The following is an 18,498-nucleotide window of genomic DNA, read 5'->3' as shown; positions in this document are numbered from 1 at the left end:
ATTTATTTACTGGAGTGCCCTTGTGGCCTCCAGTATATTGGTAGAACTACTCGACAATTGAGTGAACGTCTCAATAAACATCGCTCGAATGTTCTAAACGGATATACTAAACATAGCGTTTCACGACACGCAGCTGAACATCATAACAAAAGCTTTAGTGGTTTCACTGTAACACCCATCGATTGGATCCCTCCTGGAATTACAGATAGGCATGGTACATTAAATAAGAGAGAAATGTTTTGGTTATTTAAGTTTAATACATTACATCCTTTTGGTCTTAATATAGCTTCAGAAGACGTTAATAAATAAATGTATGTAATCCAATCTTTAATCTAACTCCATATCTTACTTTTTGTCCCCTATGTGTTTGATTTTAGGTATTTAATGTATTTTCCCTCCAAATACCTAAAGAGTTTATCTACTCCTATCCCAAATATGTATTCAAAAATATAGTTGGAGGTTTAGCTCTTTATTACTTTTGCACTTTTAAAGACCATCAATACTTCTTACCCAAATGTAATCACATAGTAATAAGGTCTACATTGTTTAATCATTATATATGTGCTGAAAATATATAAGTCCCAGTCTGTAGCATGTGTGTATGTGTGTGTATGTATGTGTATGTATGTGTGTATGTGTGTATGTATATATGTGTGTGTATATATGTATATATATGTATATATATGTATGTATATATGTGTATGTATATATATATATATATATGTATATGTGTGTGTGTGTGTGTGTGTATGTATGTATATATGTGTATATGTATGTATATATATTTTTTCCTTACTATATCTGTTGTTTTTTGGAACAATTGTTTTCATTATGAGTTGCTCCAATTCATTTGTAATATTAGGGAGAAATCCGAAAAAACATCAATACCTTTTATTTACCATATGAGCGCTTAGTCATGTGTCCCGCGATGTTAAATACACCACGCATGTGCGAATTATGTTTGAGCACTCAGTCACGTGCTCCGTAATGGTAATCATACCACGAATATGCATATCACGTATGAGCACTTAGCTATGCGCTTAGTAATGCTAAATATACCACGCACGCGTGAGTCACATGTGCGCTACAACTTAGAGCACATTGTTGTGTAGCTTTAATATTTTGCGCGGACATATATGTTCTCCAACCTGAATCGCACCATCTGGCAACACTCCAAGGAATGTAGGGAGCCAAACGAGCTCCACTATATTTAAACCTAGGAGCACACGGCATACAATTTGTATACATCTTCCAGACTGACCGAGCTTTGTGTGAAGGTAAGACTCTCTATGCTCCCCCTTTTTTTGCTGTAGTTGTAAACTAGGGATTATTGGTAGCCACATTGATATAAATAACAACACAATGATGCATGCTAACGATCAGTGTTTGATATGCAATGGCTTTCTATCATGAGATTGAGATGATTTGGCACATTTACTTGTTATTATGTATATATAGATTTTTTTATATTTTAAATGATAAGGTTGGTATATGAGATTTGTTTTACTATTGTTTTATAAATCATGTATTATTATTTTTTGAATTCATTGTATATTTTAACTTAGGCCTAAGTGCTTCTCTGGCCAAAAAAACGTTGAAGTGAATACTTGTTTTATCTATTTTCTAATTAGTTACGCACTTGAGAAAGGGCAGGTGTGCCCGAAACGCGGCGATTTTTTAGCGTTGTGCATCATTGTCTTTTTGAATAAAATCCTGTTGTGACCTGAGAGCGCCGTCTTTCCATTTCATTGAAAGCTCAATGGTATATATAGTCAGATGACTAAACCTAGTGTGTACGGGGAGTTGTAGAGGGGGAAATCAACATTGGCAGACATATGGCAGCCGCGTAGCTTCATATAGAATCAAATGGGGGGGGGGGTTTACTTAAAGGGTTACTCCTAGCTGGACATTTATGGCTTTAGCCACAGGATATCCCATACCTGTTATAGGAGATCGAAAAATAGTTGACGTTGCCTGCTCAGCTCTTTTTGGAGCTCCTATACAAGTGAATGAAAAGACTATGGTGGCTATCTCTACTTTTACTGTGGCTACAAGATGAAGGAGGAGACACTTGTTCTTGAGACATATGCAGTTCCCAGATCCGTATGTATTGGTCAGTGATGCCATTTCTGTACCACTGGAAGCAGATTACACTTCTTTCGGCAGACCCCACCAGTGTTACCTCTGGTGGATGCCAGTACTCTGACGACTGTCCATGCTCACCAGCATACTCTCGTTTCCCAATGTGTCCTTCTCTGCCAGTGTTCAGGGTCTCATCCCTGCTAGTGTGCTCCTCCTCTTCCTCAGTTTATAAGAGACTACTATAGATCACAATGCAGTATGCTCTAAAGCACCACGGTCAGGGGATAATCGTACACATCAGGGAGAGTGTGTGCCTATATAGGCAGTACGGAGACTTACAAGTCATTCCTGCTCCGCTAGGGATTCTGGGTAAAAAATATGAAAATCTATTCTCCAGGATGTAATTAGGAGAACAGTGCACTCTGTACGCCGCCCTCTAGAGGGCAGCATCCTTAACATCATGCATGACTCAGTTAATAAGCCTACTGACATGATGCGAATTTAATTGCCAAATTAGTATTTCTATTCCAAAAGGAACAGATTCCCAGCTATGGACAGCACTGTTTTGGCCTATTGGGCCTCCTCAGCATACCGTAGGGATACTGATTTGGCAGAGTGAGAGACTATAGACCAGGGTCTAAAGCACTACTTAACTCTTCTCCATCACAGGCATCACCAAGACTGGTATATGATATGCCAGTCTTGATAAATCAGTCCCAATGTGCGCCAATACAGTTATACCCACCTTTATAACAACAACTCTTTGCTGTGAGCGATAAAACCTAAGAAACCTCTCCAGTATGTATATTATAATTGGAGCTATAATCCACTTCCATGTCTAAAAAAAAGAAAACATTAAAACATAATTTTAATATGATATACTTTATATAAATACTATATGTTTTGTGATATCTGAATTTTGTACTAAATTTACTGCTATGGTACAGTATACGATATTACTGGTATATACACAGCACAACACCGCTATAGGTAGTCATCAATCACAAATCTGAAACAATAAGGGACTTGTGGTTTATGAACATGTCCATATAATAAATCTGTGATTTAAGAATGTAATGTGGTCCCTTTGCAAAATAAAAAGAGAACAGACTGAGGCAGAACTGACAATGGGGTGGGCATATCAACTCGCTTTACTGCTACTGCGATAATATTGGACAACTTGGATCAATTTACAAACAGGGAAATTGAGAAGAAGGTTGGTCTCTTGTCTCCCCCTCTCTCTCGGGGTTTGCGGAGATGTTATTAGACCCACTCCCACATCAGGAACTTCTCTGTCCATTTACCGAGAACCAAAATACCATTGTGCACCTCGCTGGCCGTGGGTTTCAGTACTCGGCCTCGCCTCTGTCTTCTCCCCTGAATTGCTCTATATACTCTGCTCTCAAGCAATCCTCATACCAAAAAGCAAATTTGTGGCAAAAGTCGGGTTTTCTACCTTACACGGCTTTGCCTCTGTTAGGGCCCGTTCACACGGAGTAAACGCGTGTGTATTTTGGCAAAATACATGTGTAAAAATAAGACTCCCATTGACTTCATTGACATTTTACACGTGTATTTTGACGTGTATTTTACATGTGTAAAAAAGAATGTCATTGAAGTCAATGGGAGCCTTATTTTTACACTTGTATTTTTTACACGTACTCCCATGCTTGTCAGGCTGGCCACAACAGTAGGCCTATTTCTCCCTGATACATACTACATAGGCCCACACACAACCTCATACAAGGTCAGGGCAGGTGGCAATGTTGTATACATGAACCCTCATTCCTTATATTAGGAAGGTACTCCTCTTAGACTTTGGTTCTTATTAGAGATGAGCGAGTACTGTTCGGATCAGCCGATCCGAACAGCACGCTCGCATAGAAATGAATGGACGTAGCCGGCACGCGGGGGGTTAAGCGGCCGGCCGACGTCAAAGCGGAAGTACCAGGTGCATCCATTCATTTCTATGGAGCGTGCTGTTCGGATCGGCTGATCCGTACAGTACTCGCTCATCTCTAGTTCTTATTATTTCTCTAGATTGATATACCCAGAAATATTCCCCATAGCCCATATCATGCAGCCGCAGCCCTCAGGGTCCATGCTTTGTCATACTATAGTATGTTATATAAGCCGTATTTGTATACCACTATAGATACTCACATGTATACATTATCCAAAATGCTCATTCATATTTATGAGAAGGTGTTAATATAAAATACTTCTAGTGCAGATATCACAAAGTTTTTCATATTAAAAATGGAACAAAATTGTGCCATTTACATTTTTCTTACCATTGGATCATTTCCTTCGAATTTGGGCATGAAACACTTTTTACCATCTTCATGGTCGTCGTCTTCATCATCACCATCTCTACCTGCTTTTTCTTTCCATATATTGAATTTCTCATGGCAATGTTCAAAACTGTTAGTGTGGAGACTATCCGAGGTTTGGCCTCTGACTATGCGGCTGTAATGTTGGAGAGACAAGGGTGTAATATAAGTGAGAAGGAAGCAGCAAACATGTGGCCTTATTATTAGAATGTACTGTATGTCAATCCTACAAACATGGAAATACTTAGAAGAATGGAAGAATACCACGGTGTAATGAAATGGAAGAGCGCTAAATACGTAATAGCAATATTATACCGATATTACATATATTTGTACACTAAGGCAGATAATCTGATTTACAGAATAACAGAAGGGGACAACGGTATTACCAAGTCTTTCTATAATCATGGAGTCACTGGTCATGGATAGGAAAGAGTCAAGACCCTAGTACAATAGTGGCCGCCAGGAGGACATAGTGTTTCAATAGAGACTTGGTGTTCATGAAATATCACCTTGAAGCAAAGATTCCCCAAGATATGGAATAATTCCTGAATGTATACTCACCCGACTCCATGTATCAGGAGTCCAGCAAAGAAGATAATAAAGAGGTGGTGGGTATACCAAAATACTTCAAAGTAGCACCTGCGGATGAACTCGGTAGAGGACGTGATCATTAATATCAATGCCAGTGTGATCACCACACCGGTCACACCCGCAATGGTCGTGAAGCAAGTATAAGACTGGCTCTAAAGGGAGAGAGACAAAAGAAATATATAGTAAATGCTTTACATAAAATACATACAAGAGACTGACAAGAGACTGGCTAAGGGCTCGTTCACATCTGCGCCCGGTCTCCGTTATGCAGGTTTCCGTTTCCTGCATAAAACAGAGGCAGGAGACTGAAACCTGCAGGAGTCTTTCTCACCCATTCATTTGAATGGGTGAGAAAGCTGTCCGGCGGTGAGCGGCGGTGAGCGTTTTATGTTCTCAGCCGCTCACCGCCACTCACGGCCGGACCTGGTCTGTGCTTTCCGTCTTCTTGCATGCAGAAGACAGAAACCACAGAACGGAGACCAGAACGCAGGTGTGAACCTAGCGTAACACATACACTGTAACATCCAGAAAATATGTCTCAAAGTATTGTATTGCTTCTCCTTTAAGGAAGATACACTATATTACTAGCATATAGAATTACACCCAAAATTAACGTAATATAACAAAATCATATTGACTAATACAGGATAATAATACCGTATATACTCGAGTATAAGCCGACCAGAGTATAAGCCGAGACCCCTAATTTTACCACAAAAACCTGGGAAAACTTATTGACTCGAGTATAAGCCGAGGGGGGGAAATGCAGCAGCTACTGGAAAATTTCAAAAATTAAAATGGTCGGAGTTTTTGGGTGCAGTAGTTGCTGGGGAAGGGGAGGGGGTGTTTTGGTTGTCTGTCTGCCCCTTCCCTGATCTTGAAGACTGGGGTTTTTTCCCCCACTTGGAACTCAGTCTGGCTGAATATAGGGTATCTGCAGTGCTCCTATTAACCCCTTCCCAATGGAACAGGAGCACTGCAGATCCCCTATATTCAGTAGGCCGGGCACTGTCAGACACAGGGATATCTAATGTGTATGTGTTTCACAGTAATTTTCTACTTTTATATGTATTCTAGGGAAAGGAGGGATTTACAACTTTAAAAAATTTTTTTTTTAACCCCTTCCCGACATGCGCCGTAATAGTACGGCGCGTGTCGGGTCTGTAACTATGGCGACCGCCCGGGAGCCGGGCGGCCGTCATAGCCGCCGGGTGTCTACTGCTTTAAGCAGTAGACAACCGGCTCTCATGCCTCCGATCGGTCCCCGGACCGATCGGAGGCATTAACCCCTCCGGCGCTGCTGTCAAAGGCGCCGGAGGCGCCATTTTCCCGGCGGCGCATGGGCGCCGCCATTTTGGCAGGGATCGCCGGCTCCTGGAGCAAGCTCCAGGGCCGACCCCCCCGTTGCCATGACAGCCGGGAGCCTTGTTAAAGGCTCCCAGCCGGTCTGCAAATTCTCTCTTTTGCAGGCTGGTGTATACAGCCTGCAAAAGAGATGATGATTTTTTGCAATGCATTGCAATGCATTAGCATTGTAATGCATTGCATTAGTGATCAGACCCCCTGGGGTTCAACATCCCTAGGGGGTCTAATAAATGCAAAAAAAAAATAAAAAAAAAGTAAAAAAAAATAAAAAAAAATATAAAAAGTATTAAAAGTTCAAATCACCCCCCTTTCCCTAGAACAAATATAAAAGTAGTTAAAAACTGTGAAACATATACATGTTAGGTATCCCCGCGTCCGAAATCGCCCGCTCTACAAATCTATAAAAATATTTTTCCTGTTCGGTAAACGCCGTAGCAGGAAAAATAGTCAAAAGTGCCAAACCGCCGTTTTTTCACTGTTTTAATTCTGATAAAAATTTGAATAAAAAGTGATCAAAGCAATAACATTTCCCGAAAATGGTAGAACTAAAAAGTACACCCGGCCCCGCAAAAAAAGACGCCCTATGCATCCCCGTACACCTATGTATAAAAAAGTTACGGCCGTCGGAATATGGCGACTTTTAGAAAAAAAATTTTTTAACACCGTTTTGGAATTTTTTTTAGGGGTCAAAATGTAAATAAAACCATATAAATTTGGTATCCCTGGAACCATACCGAAACACAGAATACAGGGGACATGTCATTTTGGCTGCACAGTGAACGCCGTAAAACCAAAGCCCGTAAGAAAGTCGCAGAAATGCATTTTTTCTTCAAATCCACCCCATTCTGAATTTTTTTCCTGCTTCCCAGTACATTATATAGAATAATTAATGGTGGCATCATGAAGAAAAAATTGTCCCGCAAAAATTAAGACCTCATATGACTCTGGGAGCGGAGAAATAAAAAAGTTATGGGGTTTAGAAGGAGGGGAGTCAAAAACGAAAAACGAAAATCAAAAAATGCCATCGGCGGGAAGGGGTTAAAGCTTCTTTTTTTCTCCCACTATTTTATGGGAGATTCTATACATTGATATTGCGGCTGGTCATAGACCCCCTCCTAAAAAAAATAAAAATAAAATAACATTTTTTTTTTTTTGCTGACTTGAGTATAAGCCGAGGGGGGCTTTTTCAGCTCAAATACTGTGCTGAAAAATTGGGCTTATACTTGAGTATATATGGTAAGTTGATTTCATCCCCTTAAGAAGCACTCCAGCAAAAACACCCCTGGACTGCACTTCTTTTATGTCCACTTCAGTTATATCCTCACCTTTCACCACTCTGTTTTTTGATAAATCATCATCTTGAGATTTAAAGGGGTTAAAAAAAAACCAGGATACATCAATACAAAACAATCCCTAATATATATCCTGTTTAAGTTCAGCACTGCTTATCTGATTTATTTCAGATCATTAACCTCAGCTGTGACACTTCAATTGCAAAGTAAATACCCCTCCCTGTAAGCAGGACAGCCAGAAAATGTGGGGGTGATTTATTACCTGTGATTTCATTGGAGTGGAGAGTGGAGAAGGGAGGGGTACACAGAGAGTGAGCGCAGGCAGATGAATCATGGGGGATGTAGTTTATCCACAATGATACAAGGAGTAGCAAGTAAAATAAAGCCAAGTAAAGGGTGCACAAGAGAGCAATAATATTTGGAAGCTGGATGACCCCTTTAAAGGTCATGATCAATCCCATACTTGAGTCAGCAAAAAAAAATAAAAAAAAAATTTTTTTTAAGAGGGGAGGGGGGGGGGGGGTGTCTATGACCAGCCGCAATATCAATGTATAGAGTCTCCCATAAAATAGTGGGGGAAAAAAGAAGCTTTAAAAAAAAAACAAAAAAAAAAAAACAAAACAGTTGTAAATCCCTCCTTTCCCTAGAATACATATAAAAGTAGAAATTTACTATGAAACACATACACATTAGGTATCCCTGTGTCTGACAGTGCCCGGTCTACTGAATATAGGGGATCTGCAGTGCTCCTGTTCCGTCGGGAAGGGGTTAATAGGAGCACTGCAGATACTCTATATTCCGCCAGACTGAATTCCAAGGGAAAAAAACCAGTCCTCAAGCTCAGGGAAGGGGCACCAAACCAACCCCTCCCCTTCCCCCGCACCCAGCACCTACTGCACCCAAAAACTCTGACCATTTTAATTTTTGAAATTTTCCAGTAGCTGCTGCATTTCCCCCCCTCCCCCCGGCTTATACTCGAGTCACTAAATTTTCCCAGTTTTTTGTGGTAAAATTAGGGGCCTCAGCTTATATTCGGGTCGGCTTATACTCGAGTATATACGGTAAATTTTCTTAAATACTCTAAGGGATGATAAGTATACAGTGGGGGAAGCTTATCACAGTATGATAACTATATAAAACTGTCATAACAAGGCCTCTAAATATGGCCACAACTGGAGCAAGCAATGGGAGCCATATATATCTGGTGTCCATGAAACACAGACCTCAAGGATAAATGAACATGGCACGGTGACATCTGTAAAATAAAAAAGGCTTTATCTATACGTAGACGTCTCACAATTTTATAATGCTTTACCTCATATTTGGACCTTATTGGATTAACCCAACTTCCTTCCTCGCCACCGATGCTTGATAACATCCCTTTAAGAGTGTTATTGGAGGACTGCGCACCTTCATAGAACCTCTCAACATTAAACAAGTGCGCAATTGTGTGGACGGCTGAAAGAGACATAATACAAGTCATGAAATGTTTAGTATTGGACTAAGCAGAGTCAACCAGCGTGGCCGCCATTGCCAGTCTAGTAGGGGTTGTCTATCACATTTCAGCTGGACAGCAGTGATACGTTTCCTACTCTGGGGGGTTTACATGGAAATTACTACTTGATAAAATGCCTATATTGAATGTAGATAGTGAGTTATTCAGGTCTATGTACATTTATTGGGTGTTGCGGCACTTTATAATGGTTTCTTACAGCTGATCGAACCCCGGCAGATTTGCTAGGGCCGTCTCTGTATACGAATACAGACCAGAGACATCACCGTCAGGTTTACAACAGAGGATACAAAGAGTGTAACGGTTTATTGTAATATAGACGGATCATTGTCCTGTAAAGAGTTCCAATGTGAATGTTACCTGTCATTAATGCAATTGTATAACCCAGGATCTTGTGAAAGGCCAGATTGTTGTCAAGCTGTTTCCTCACTGAGCGTCGACAACACTAGAAGAAAACAGAGAAGATTTCACATTAGAATTTTGGACCTACAAACAGGGTCGGACTGGCCCGCCGGGGAACCGAGGAATCCCCCAGTAGGCCCCGAGCCTTGACTGACAGTGCTCATTTCCTCAATGCAGAAGCACTGGTCAAGGGCCCGATCGGGATGTCAGGGGCTGGTTCGGGCCCCTGTCCAGTGCATTTGCATTGATAAACTGACCACTGCTGTAACATTAAAGGGGCTATCCAGGAATTAGACATCTACGGCCTATCCTTACTATATACAAAACAGGGCTGGAAGCCTATTGGCTCCGTGATCTGTATAGTATCAGGGGCAGAGAAATGAGCTGCAGTACCGGCACCTGGTCACTATATAGGGAGAGGCCACGTATAGTACGAGTACTGGGAGTCGCCTCATACAGTTGATCCATGTAGGGATCAGATATTTATGGCCTATCCTGTGGTTAGATCACACATTTCTATTTCTTGGACACCCTTTTGTAATATTTGTCTAAGACTTGATATTGATTGCCCTCCCAGCACCCCCAATGATCAGCAGATCTGCACGGTATATGGTGCCAGAAGCACATAGTTTAGCACACTCTACTGGCCGAGCTGGGGTATTGCCGCCTAGATCCCATTCAACTCTACTACAATTTTTGGGTACAAAGAAATTTTTTTTTTTTCTTACTTTATTTTTTTAATATTTGGTTGTTCTCCAGAATAGGACAATGGTATTCTTAACCATTTAACTCCCACTTCATCCAATTTCCCTGTTTGTATCTCTTGTATTTTTTTATATAACATTTTTCATAAGGTAATATCGTTCTTGCACTTACTGCACAGGTTCCACGTAAAAAGGACAGTAGGTTTCGACAGACCGGTAACAAAATTAGCAAACAATTAAAATTAAGACAAGCAGCAGATCCTCGAGCCCAGGCGAGAGCAGACTGAAATAGAAGAGAAATAAAGAATCTCATTTTACATTATTTCATAAGGGCTTTTTTATTTATTTAAAATTGGAACTGACATCTGTATTGTATAGATATAGCAGTGTTAACTATCAAAAATGATACAACACAGGTGCAATATTTTATGCTGCATAGAGCCACCAGTTAGTGCAGGAGCCGCCCATCAATTCAAAAGAATAGCCTGGCAATGCCTGCTGATAAACTTATTTTCTCTTTGTTTTTCAGGTTCGTCAAATTTTCTTGGACTGCGTGGATAATCTTCTTAATTTTTTATAAAAAAGGGTTGTGTAGAGGGGGGACGCTTAGCCATAAACTGTAAATTTACAAGATGTGGGTGGGAACGGTTTAGAAATGTAAATGAAATGGACCTGCAATGTCAGACACAGCAATATTTTTGAACATCCTACAACTATTTTTCACTCTTTCACATATCAAGTATATTAAAAATGCAAAGGCTACTAACCTGCCCTAAAACAATATATAATGTAAATCAGGAGGGGACATATTATGTGAATGTTATGTGTGCGTTATGTGACCGTGCGGGGACTCCGTCCCCCACTACACTTAAAATATGTGGAAAAAAAGGTCTTGCAAGCAGGACTTTTCTCTCTGTCAACTTTGGGCAGAAACCCAATGTACTCCATCTTTGGGGTTCGAGCATAAAGACTTTTTAAGTCGATAGTGTTTTTATTTTTTGGGTCTAAGAATGAAAATCCGAACGCTAGTGTGAACCTATGGGTAATCTGGATGTGCCACATTCAATAGCGATTTGTGCGGTACACATGCCAAGCCACCTCCCTTTCACGTTGAACCACAACTCTTTGTCAAACAAGGCATAAATAGTGTCTAAAGTAGAATTTGAAATAGAAGTTTGACGCATTCAGCATTCACACCGACCCCCCCCCCCCCCCAGTGTCTTAGGCTAGGTTCACATCTGAGTTTGGGGATTCCGTCCCCCATTCTGTTTGAAAAACGCGGGGAGAAAAGTCTGCATTTTTCAGGCTGAAACTCTGTGGACTCTCTTATTATCCATGGGGTCCACAGATTTCCACAGGTTACCGCTTTTTCAGTGGATTGGGTTTATGTTGTTCAGGTCCCCAAGCGTATGTGAAGAATTGGAAACCCCAACACAAGTGTGAACCTAGTGTAGTTTCGTTAAATTTTCAATATAACCGCCAAGACAGTTTACAGAACAGTTGACACCCAGCTTTCGATAATTCCTGAATAGTAGAATATTTTATATACATTGATTTACGCAGGGGCTTAGCTGTATAATTAGGCAACTAAGAAATGTAGGAAAGATGGGTGGTGTGTCCTGTGGAAGTGGCACTTGTGTACTTGTCAGTAAGGCAGTAATCCATGCTCCATCTCATATCATATATTATAAAGCTTTAATACATTAATAGAAAGTGGTTGGGTTGACATATTTTTCTATACCACTTGAGAGAAATAATAGCCTCTGTAGTGTCAGATGGGGTGGTGTCAGATGGGGCAGTGTCCGATGGGGCGGTGTCCGATGGGGCGGTGTCCGATGGGGCGGTGCCAGATGGGGTAGTGCCAGATGGGGTAGTGTCAGATGGGGTAGTGTCAGATGGGGTAGTGTCAGATGGGGTGGTGTCAGATGGGGTGGTGTCAGATGGGGTGGTGTCAGATGGGGTGCATTTAGTACAGCTAATGATTCATTGCTATTTCTTAGATACACAATATATTGGTCCATACTTACCCCCAGTATAACTCTTGTATATGCAAATTGATTTTGGTTTTGATATATCATAAAATAATAAATAAATAGGAAAATGTTTAGTCCAAGCCAGGCAGCCTGAAAGAAATAAACATATATGTCAGGAAAAGATTTCACTATGGTGAGATTCCAATAAATTACAGTGGATTAAACTGGAAGGCGTGTATTATTAGATTCTTAAAGGGATTCTGTCAATAGGAAATCAGGATAAAACTCATAACAATACCCTGCAGGGCTTCAACAGTTTCCAAAGATGTCTTCCTTATTCTGCATTGCAACTCCATTTCCATGAAAATTACCTGATAAGGACTTTAGGGCATTTGTTCTTCACTATCTGCTCCAGACTACTGCCCCTAACTGCTGCCCCGATTCATCCCCCATTGTAAGGTCTGTAGTTAAGGGAGAATGGAGTGAAACCCCAGCAGGAGAAGAAACACCCCTAAGGCCTGACGTTGCAGAAATGCAGCTTTCTTGGCACAAATTTTGCTGTGGTTTTTTGAGACAAAGTCAGGAGTGGATTGAGCAGAAAGCGGATTGAGCATATTTTCCATTTCTTTTGTAACCATTTCTTGGTTTTGGCTCATAAAAAACAGCAAAAACTTCAACAAAAAAGCTGTTTCAGCAACGTGTGGCCTTTGTCTAAAGCCCTTTTCAACCTAAAACCCTTAGGGTCCATCACACGAAGTTTATTTGGTGAGGATTTTGACGCTGAATCTGTTTCAGTATCCACGTTGAAAAAACGCCTCCCCATAGGTTCTATGGGTTACGCTCAGCGCCGTGCCTCCCATGAGGCGACCTGTGCTATGCTGGGCTCCCCGGGAGGGTGGCATTTTTGTTGACCTAAGCCAGTCCAGAACAAGCTGTCCTGGACTGGCTTAGTGTCACCGTCTCGGCAGCCCGGCACAAGAAGCGAGCGGTGGATTGGGGAGGCCCTGTGGACGCAGTGCTGCTCCACTGGCCTCCCCTCACGCTCAGGCAGAGAGCAGGTCCTCTCCCTGTCTGCTCTCTGCCTGCTAATTCCGCCCCCTTTGCTCCACCCCCTCCGCCCCCTCCTCCGGGGGTGGGGGGGTGGGTGGGTGGCTTTCTGTCATCCGCCTCAGGCGGCATAAAAGCTAGGTTCACCCCTGGTTACGCTAGGATTTTTCTGCTAGTGGGAAAAAAAGCTTCCTTCAGGCACCCCCAAAAACTAAATCAGTCAATGGGGGGCGGAAGGTCCCCTTGGAATTGGCAAAAACCGCGTGGAAAAACTGCTAGTGTTTTTTTCAAGGTCCATACACTGTGCTGGAGGAAAAAAATATCTCCTAATTCCTGAAGCGGATTTTTACTTGCCAAAAAACTCCATGTGAATGGACCCTTAAATCATGAGAATGAAGCCACAATGCAGTACAAAAATGTATCTTTGGTAAGTGTAGACGCCATCCTACCTGGAACTGACATTAGTTTGACAAAGATTTTTCTACTGACAGACTCCCTTTAACTACACAGGAAATAATGACTTCGGGAATAGAAGTATTAATTAACAAAATGTATTGAATGAACAAAAGAGAAATCTAAGTCTTGGTGGAGGAGCCCTGGAAGTGATACGGTTCCCACAGAGCCCTGATCTCACCATCGCCAGGTCTGTCTGGGAGAACATGAGGAGACAGAAGGATTGGAGCAAGCCTACATACACAGTAGATCTGTGCTTAGGTCAACAAGATGTTTGGAACAATCTCCCTTCTAAGTTTCTTCAAAAACTGTCTGCAAGTGTGCCAAGAATTTCTCTTTTGTTCATTCACTTAAAGTGGTTGTCCCATCTCAAGGATCCTATCTATACTGCTTGTTAATGTGGATGTAAGACTTTTCCTAAATACACTGCTTCAGCAAAACTGCTTTGTTTGTCCACTATCTTACTTTATTCAATTCTTTGTGGCCACAGCCCTGACTTATCTGCTCATGAGTCAAGTGATGTATCTGCTGCTCTCAGGGGGAGGGAGGAGGGGATAAGTGCAGGGAGCGAGCCTGTGTATCTAGCTATTCCTGTGTCTATACCACGTGACCTAGGTCCTGCACTCAGATAGGGGAGAGGAGCTGCTTTCATTTCTTCTGTTCTCCCAGTTATCAGGCTAGCTAATACAATTGTGTTCATTATGGCAGAGACAGGCAGTCTCTGTATGTAACACAGAATGGAATTGCTGCTTCCTGTACTTCATAGTCCAATATTGTGTATATAGTGTTATTTGAGGACTTTTGATGACATCACAGGCCCTTCAGTCGCCCCATAGTATCACGCTATGCGCTGGGCGGAGCTACACGCTAATTTGGGGGCGGGGCTAAATAGCCGGTTGCATGTGAAACCCCGCCCACCAAATGATGCAAGAAACCAGGAAGAAAGAAGATTTTACAACTGTGAAGACTGGTGAGTATGCGACGTGGGAATACCCCTTTAATTTTGTTAATTGACAAAAATAAAGTATTAACACTTTTTCATTACCTGCCTAAGACTTTTGCACACCACAGTATATAGCTTAATAGTCAGGGGAGTAACTACCGGGGTAGCAGCGGAGGCAGCTGCCACAGGGCCCGGGATACTAAGGGGCCCGGTGACAGCTGCTATTACTGCGGATTTTTTTTAAAATAAAATAGGCCGTTACCTGCTGGTGTAACTCCAGAACGTAACGGGCTCTATTTACTGCAGCGCCGGGGGCTGCCTGAAGATGAAGAGGAGCTGCCTCCTCCACAGTCCATCTTTTAACATTAGTAAAGGCAGCAATTGCTGCCTTTACTACTGCACCCAAGCAGGGGCCGCCTGCTGTCCGGGCCCCTGCTGCCTCCCAGCACTTGCACAGTGACAGCGGGCAGCAGAAACTTCTATCTCCTGCCCGCTGTACCCAGGCCCTGTGCCGGCATCTATACTAGTAGATTGAAGGACCTGAGACATGATGTCATCAAAGGTCCTTTAATCTACTAACATATAATTTTGTGGGTGGAGCTACTCGGATAGTACAGGTCAGTGTACAATGGGGGGAATGGGTTATAGGCTGTGTGTGAGAAAGTCTGCACCCCCATTCCTTCCTTTCTCACATACAGCCTGCACACCTATGTACCCCTCTACTCACATTCTGCACCCCCCATTCTGCCCTATGTGAGCAAGAGGAGGGAATGGGTGGTGTAAGCTGTGTGTGAGCAAGAGGGGTACATGGGCATGTAGGCTGTGTGTGAGCAAAGAAGGTGACCTGGGGGTGCAGGCTGTGTGTGAGAAAGAGTGTGGTGGAATGGGGGGTTCCCCACTTGGTCGCACACAGCTTGCACCCCCATTTCCCCTCTTGCTTATACACACCATGCACCCCTTGTCACCCTCTTATTCACAAACAGCCTACACGCCGATATACCCTTCTTGGAGGAGGCCCCATGTCAAAAGTTCACCATGGGGCCCCGCCATTCCTAGTTACACCACTGTTAATAGTATTTAATACTAAGCAATGTATGTATTCAATACAAACACAACATATGAACCCGAACATAATTGTATTTCTCACAGTATACTGTGCATTTAACATGTCACTGTTGTTTCTGGCTTTTCAGGATATCAGCAGTTTTTAGCAATTTTTCCCTCTGCATATTGTAGCTGGAATTTATACCCTGCACACAGTAAGTAGAGGGGAATCTGCTCTATTTAAAAAACAGCCCCAAGAACCTCCTGGGAAAAATCTAGAGAAGTGCCGACCTGTACTAATGTGAATAAGGCCGCTGTCCTCTGTAGCCTGTTTTGAGATGGATATGGCAGGGGTTTCAGAAAGTCAGTTTAGTGGGGGGATGGAGCTGAAAGGAGCAACTTTGTCTGCTAAAATATTTCACATAGTTTCTCACACGTTCTATTCCTCTATAACCAGCTTTTCTAGAAAGGACAATTATCTGCTCCTTTACTGTGGAAATGTTTATCCTTTGCAGTAAAACTTGTTTGATAACTGAACTTTTTTTATTCTATTTAACCAGAATTTACAGAATTGGGAAGAAGTTACATAATGTATAAGTCACTACCATATATAACCTTATATCACAGGAGACATTAGATGAACATCAGCCACACTGATTTTTGTACAAGGGATCGAGCATTCAGGATTTGGACATGCCCAATCCTGTGTTTCCTCAGGAGATAATGTACATGCAGATACCACGGCAATACCAAATTTATATAGCTTATGTTATGTTTTACTACCATTACAAAAAGAAAATATTTTCTTCGATCAGCCATATTCTGACACCTGTAGCTTTTTTTTATATTTGCGCATTTAGGAGATGTCTAAGGCAAGTTTTTTGTAGTTTTTATTGATTCCATCTTGGGCATTGTCTGATGACAACTGCTTTTCATTATTTTTTTATTGGAATGTAAAACAGCCAAAAAATAGCGGATTGGTAATTTTGATTTGTTTTACCTGGTATAGAACCGAGATATCCCATAAACATGTTATAGATGTGGCCCCACGTCTTAGACTCGCAACTATCTCAAGAACAGGGTTGGGGATACCAGTCCCATGGACATTGTGCATACAGACATGGCCGACCATGTGTAACCCTCTACAATTGCTTTGTCTGAAAACAGTCGCAACCACTTTCTTGTTTTCAGAGAGCTGCAGATATGCCGCCATCTGTCTGCTCATAGCAACAGCCGCAGGACTGGGGTGACGGACCACCGATCTCAAGATTGATCCTGCCCCTGCAAGACATCCATGTCTGATATAGGAAAACACCTTTAATAAACAAACCTCTCCCAAAGTAGCTACTCCTGCGGTCAGCGCTCATGGACTTCTTAATACAGGGCATGTATGATAAAATCTAGAGCGGAGATTGGTATCAATTGAGTTAAAGTTTGGAATTTCTTGAATGTAACATTAAGGCTGGTCTTACATGACCGTAGAGTTTTCTGATCAGCAACTTAAATTTCATTTCCAAATGTCATTCCACAGACGTCCGTGTCTATCGGCGCACACCCATAGAGTTCTATGGAACAGTCCGTGCCGTGATGTGCGTGACTTTGCGGACCTGCGGTATTCAATGCGGACCCAGTCACGTCACAACACACCACGGATAAAATATCCGGTGGTGTAAGATGCTGCACTGAATATAATGTGTCCGCAAATGGTCCGGAATTGAGAACCCACAATTGCAGTTTAAGACCAGCCTAAGGAAGGTTCTGTTTCTAATGCGTCAGCGTTACATTGTATTTTGACAAGTAATAATATAATTCTTATTATTCTATTCAGTCCAAGTAATACAAGGATGTAGATAATCACTAATAGACACAATTTCTTACCAGAACTACTGCAGAGAACCAGTGGTTCGCAATCCAGTTTCCCATGTTGCTCCTTTGTCTTCTTCCTCCTGACTGTTACTTAGACCTTTCCCTCCTCATGCAGATGACGGAGTGTCCTGTGTGTTTGTCCGCCGCTGCCTTTATGTTCCATCTATTACTCACTCCTTTGTCTGTAACAGGTGAATTCCCAGTGTAGCTCTATGAGGAAACAGTCACATTTTGTGTCTCCCCGCCCAGTGTTGCATTATTCTGACATTTCCTATACTTAGTCTTTCCTCAGTGAGATAAATAATCTAATAATAATCTAATCTCTGATCTAAGAACATGACATCACCACGTATTTATCTTCTAGTTTTTATTTTTCTACAGTGATCATGAATAATAAAGAAAAGTGAAAAGGGAGAGAAATTGAGATGGAAAACATGGCTGCCTAAGGGGGTTAAGATGGTGCGTCTGCAAGGGACAACAAAATAAGCTTTCCCTCATTGTCCTGACTTTGCCTCTTCCTTAGACATCACCCCTGCACTACTATAAAACACCTCTGCTGTCTCTAATTTCGAGTCTTCTCTTTACCTGAAATTCTTGTGTTTCCGCCATCTATGAACCTTCTATCTATCTGTTACCAAAACCCCTAGGCGGTATACATGCTGTCTTGGGTTATATGTCACTCAGACCTCTTCTCCTAGAAGAATCAGAAAACCTTATCTTTGCTCTGATACATTCTCATCTTGTCTATTCCTTATTAATCGGTCTTCCACTTAATGCATCAGCCAGACTTACCTTTAAGTTCAGCCACTACACAGATGCATCGTACCTTGTGTCGGTCACTGCCCTGGCTGCCCATCCACCACACTTGCCCACACATCCCTCCATAG

At 42.0% G+C, this 18,498-nt stretch overlaps 1 protein-coding gene across 1 annotated transcript in view; it reads right to left on the bottom strand.

Annotated features, from left to right (window-relative positions):
• The window catches only part of NOX1 (NADPH oxidase 1), a 28,771-nt gene extending 10,892 nt beyond the window's left edge, over positions 1–17,879 (bottom strand). The window contains exons 1-8 of the mRNA XM_075260069.1: positions 17,624–17,879; positions 12,313–12,408; positions 10,458–10,568; positions 9,540–9,624; positions 8,982–9,124; positions 4,980–5,161; positions 4,377–4,551; positions 2,828–2,920 (exon numbers count right to left, since the gene is read on the bottom strand). Coding sequence (XP_075116170.1) covers positions 2,828–2,920; positions 4,377–4,551; positions 4,980–5,161; positions 8,982–9,124; positions 9,540–9,624; positions 10,458–10,568; positions 12,313–12,408; positions 17,624–17,668 — 930 coding nt within the window. The 5' untranslated portion in view covers positions 17,669–17,879. The remainder of the gene's footprint in view (positions 1–2,827; positions 2,921–4,376; positions 4,552–4,979; positions 5,162–8,981; positions 9,125–9,539; positions 9,625–10,457; positions 10,569–12,312; positions 12,409–17,623) is intronic.
• Positions 17,880–18,498: the final 619 nt, after the last annotated feature.

Source organism: Leptodactylus fuscus, chromosome 11 (assembly GCF_031893055.1).
Source record: "Leptodactylus fuscus isolate aLepFus1 chromosome 11, aLepFus1.hap2, whole genome shotgun sequence".
NCBI lineage: Eukaryota > Metazoa > Chordata > Amphibia > Anura > Leptodactylidae > Leptodactylus > Leptodactylus fuscus.
Note: the sequence above shows the minus strand (reverse complement) of the source record. Positions and strands in the feature narration are given on the sequence as shown.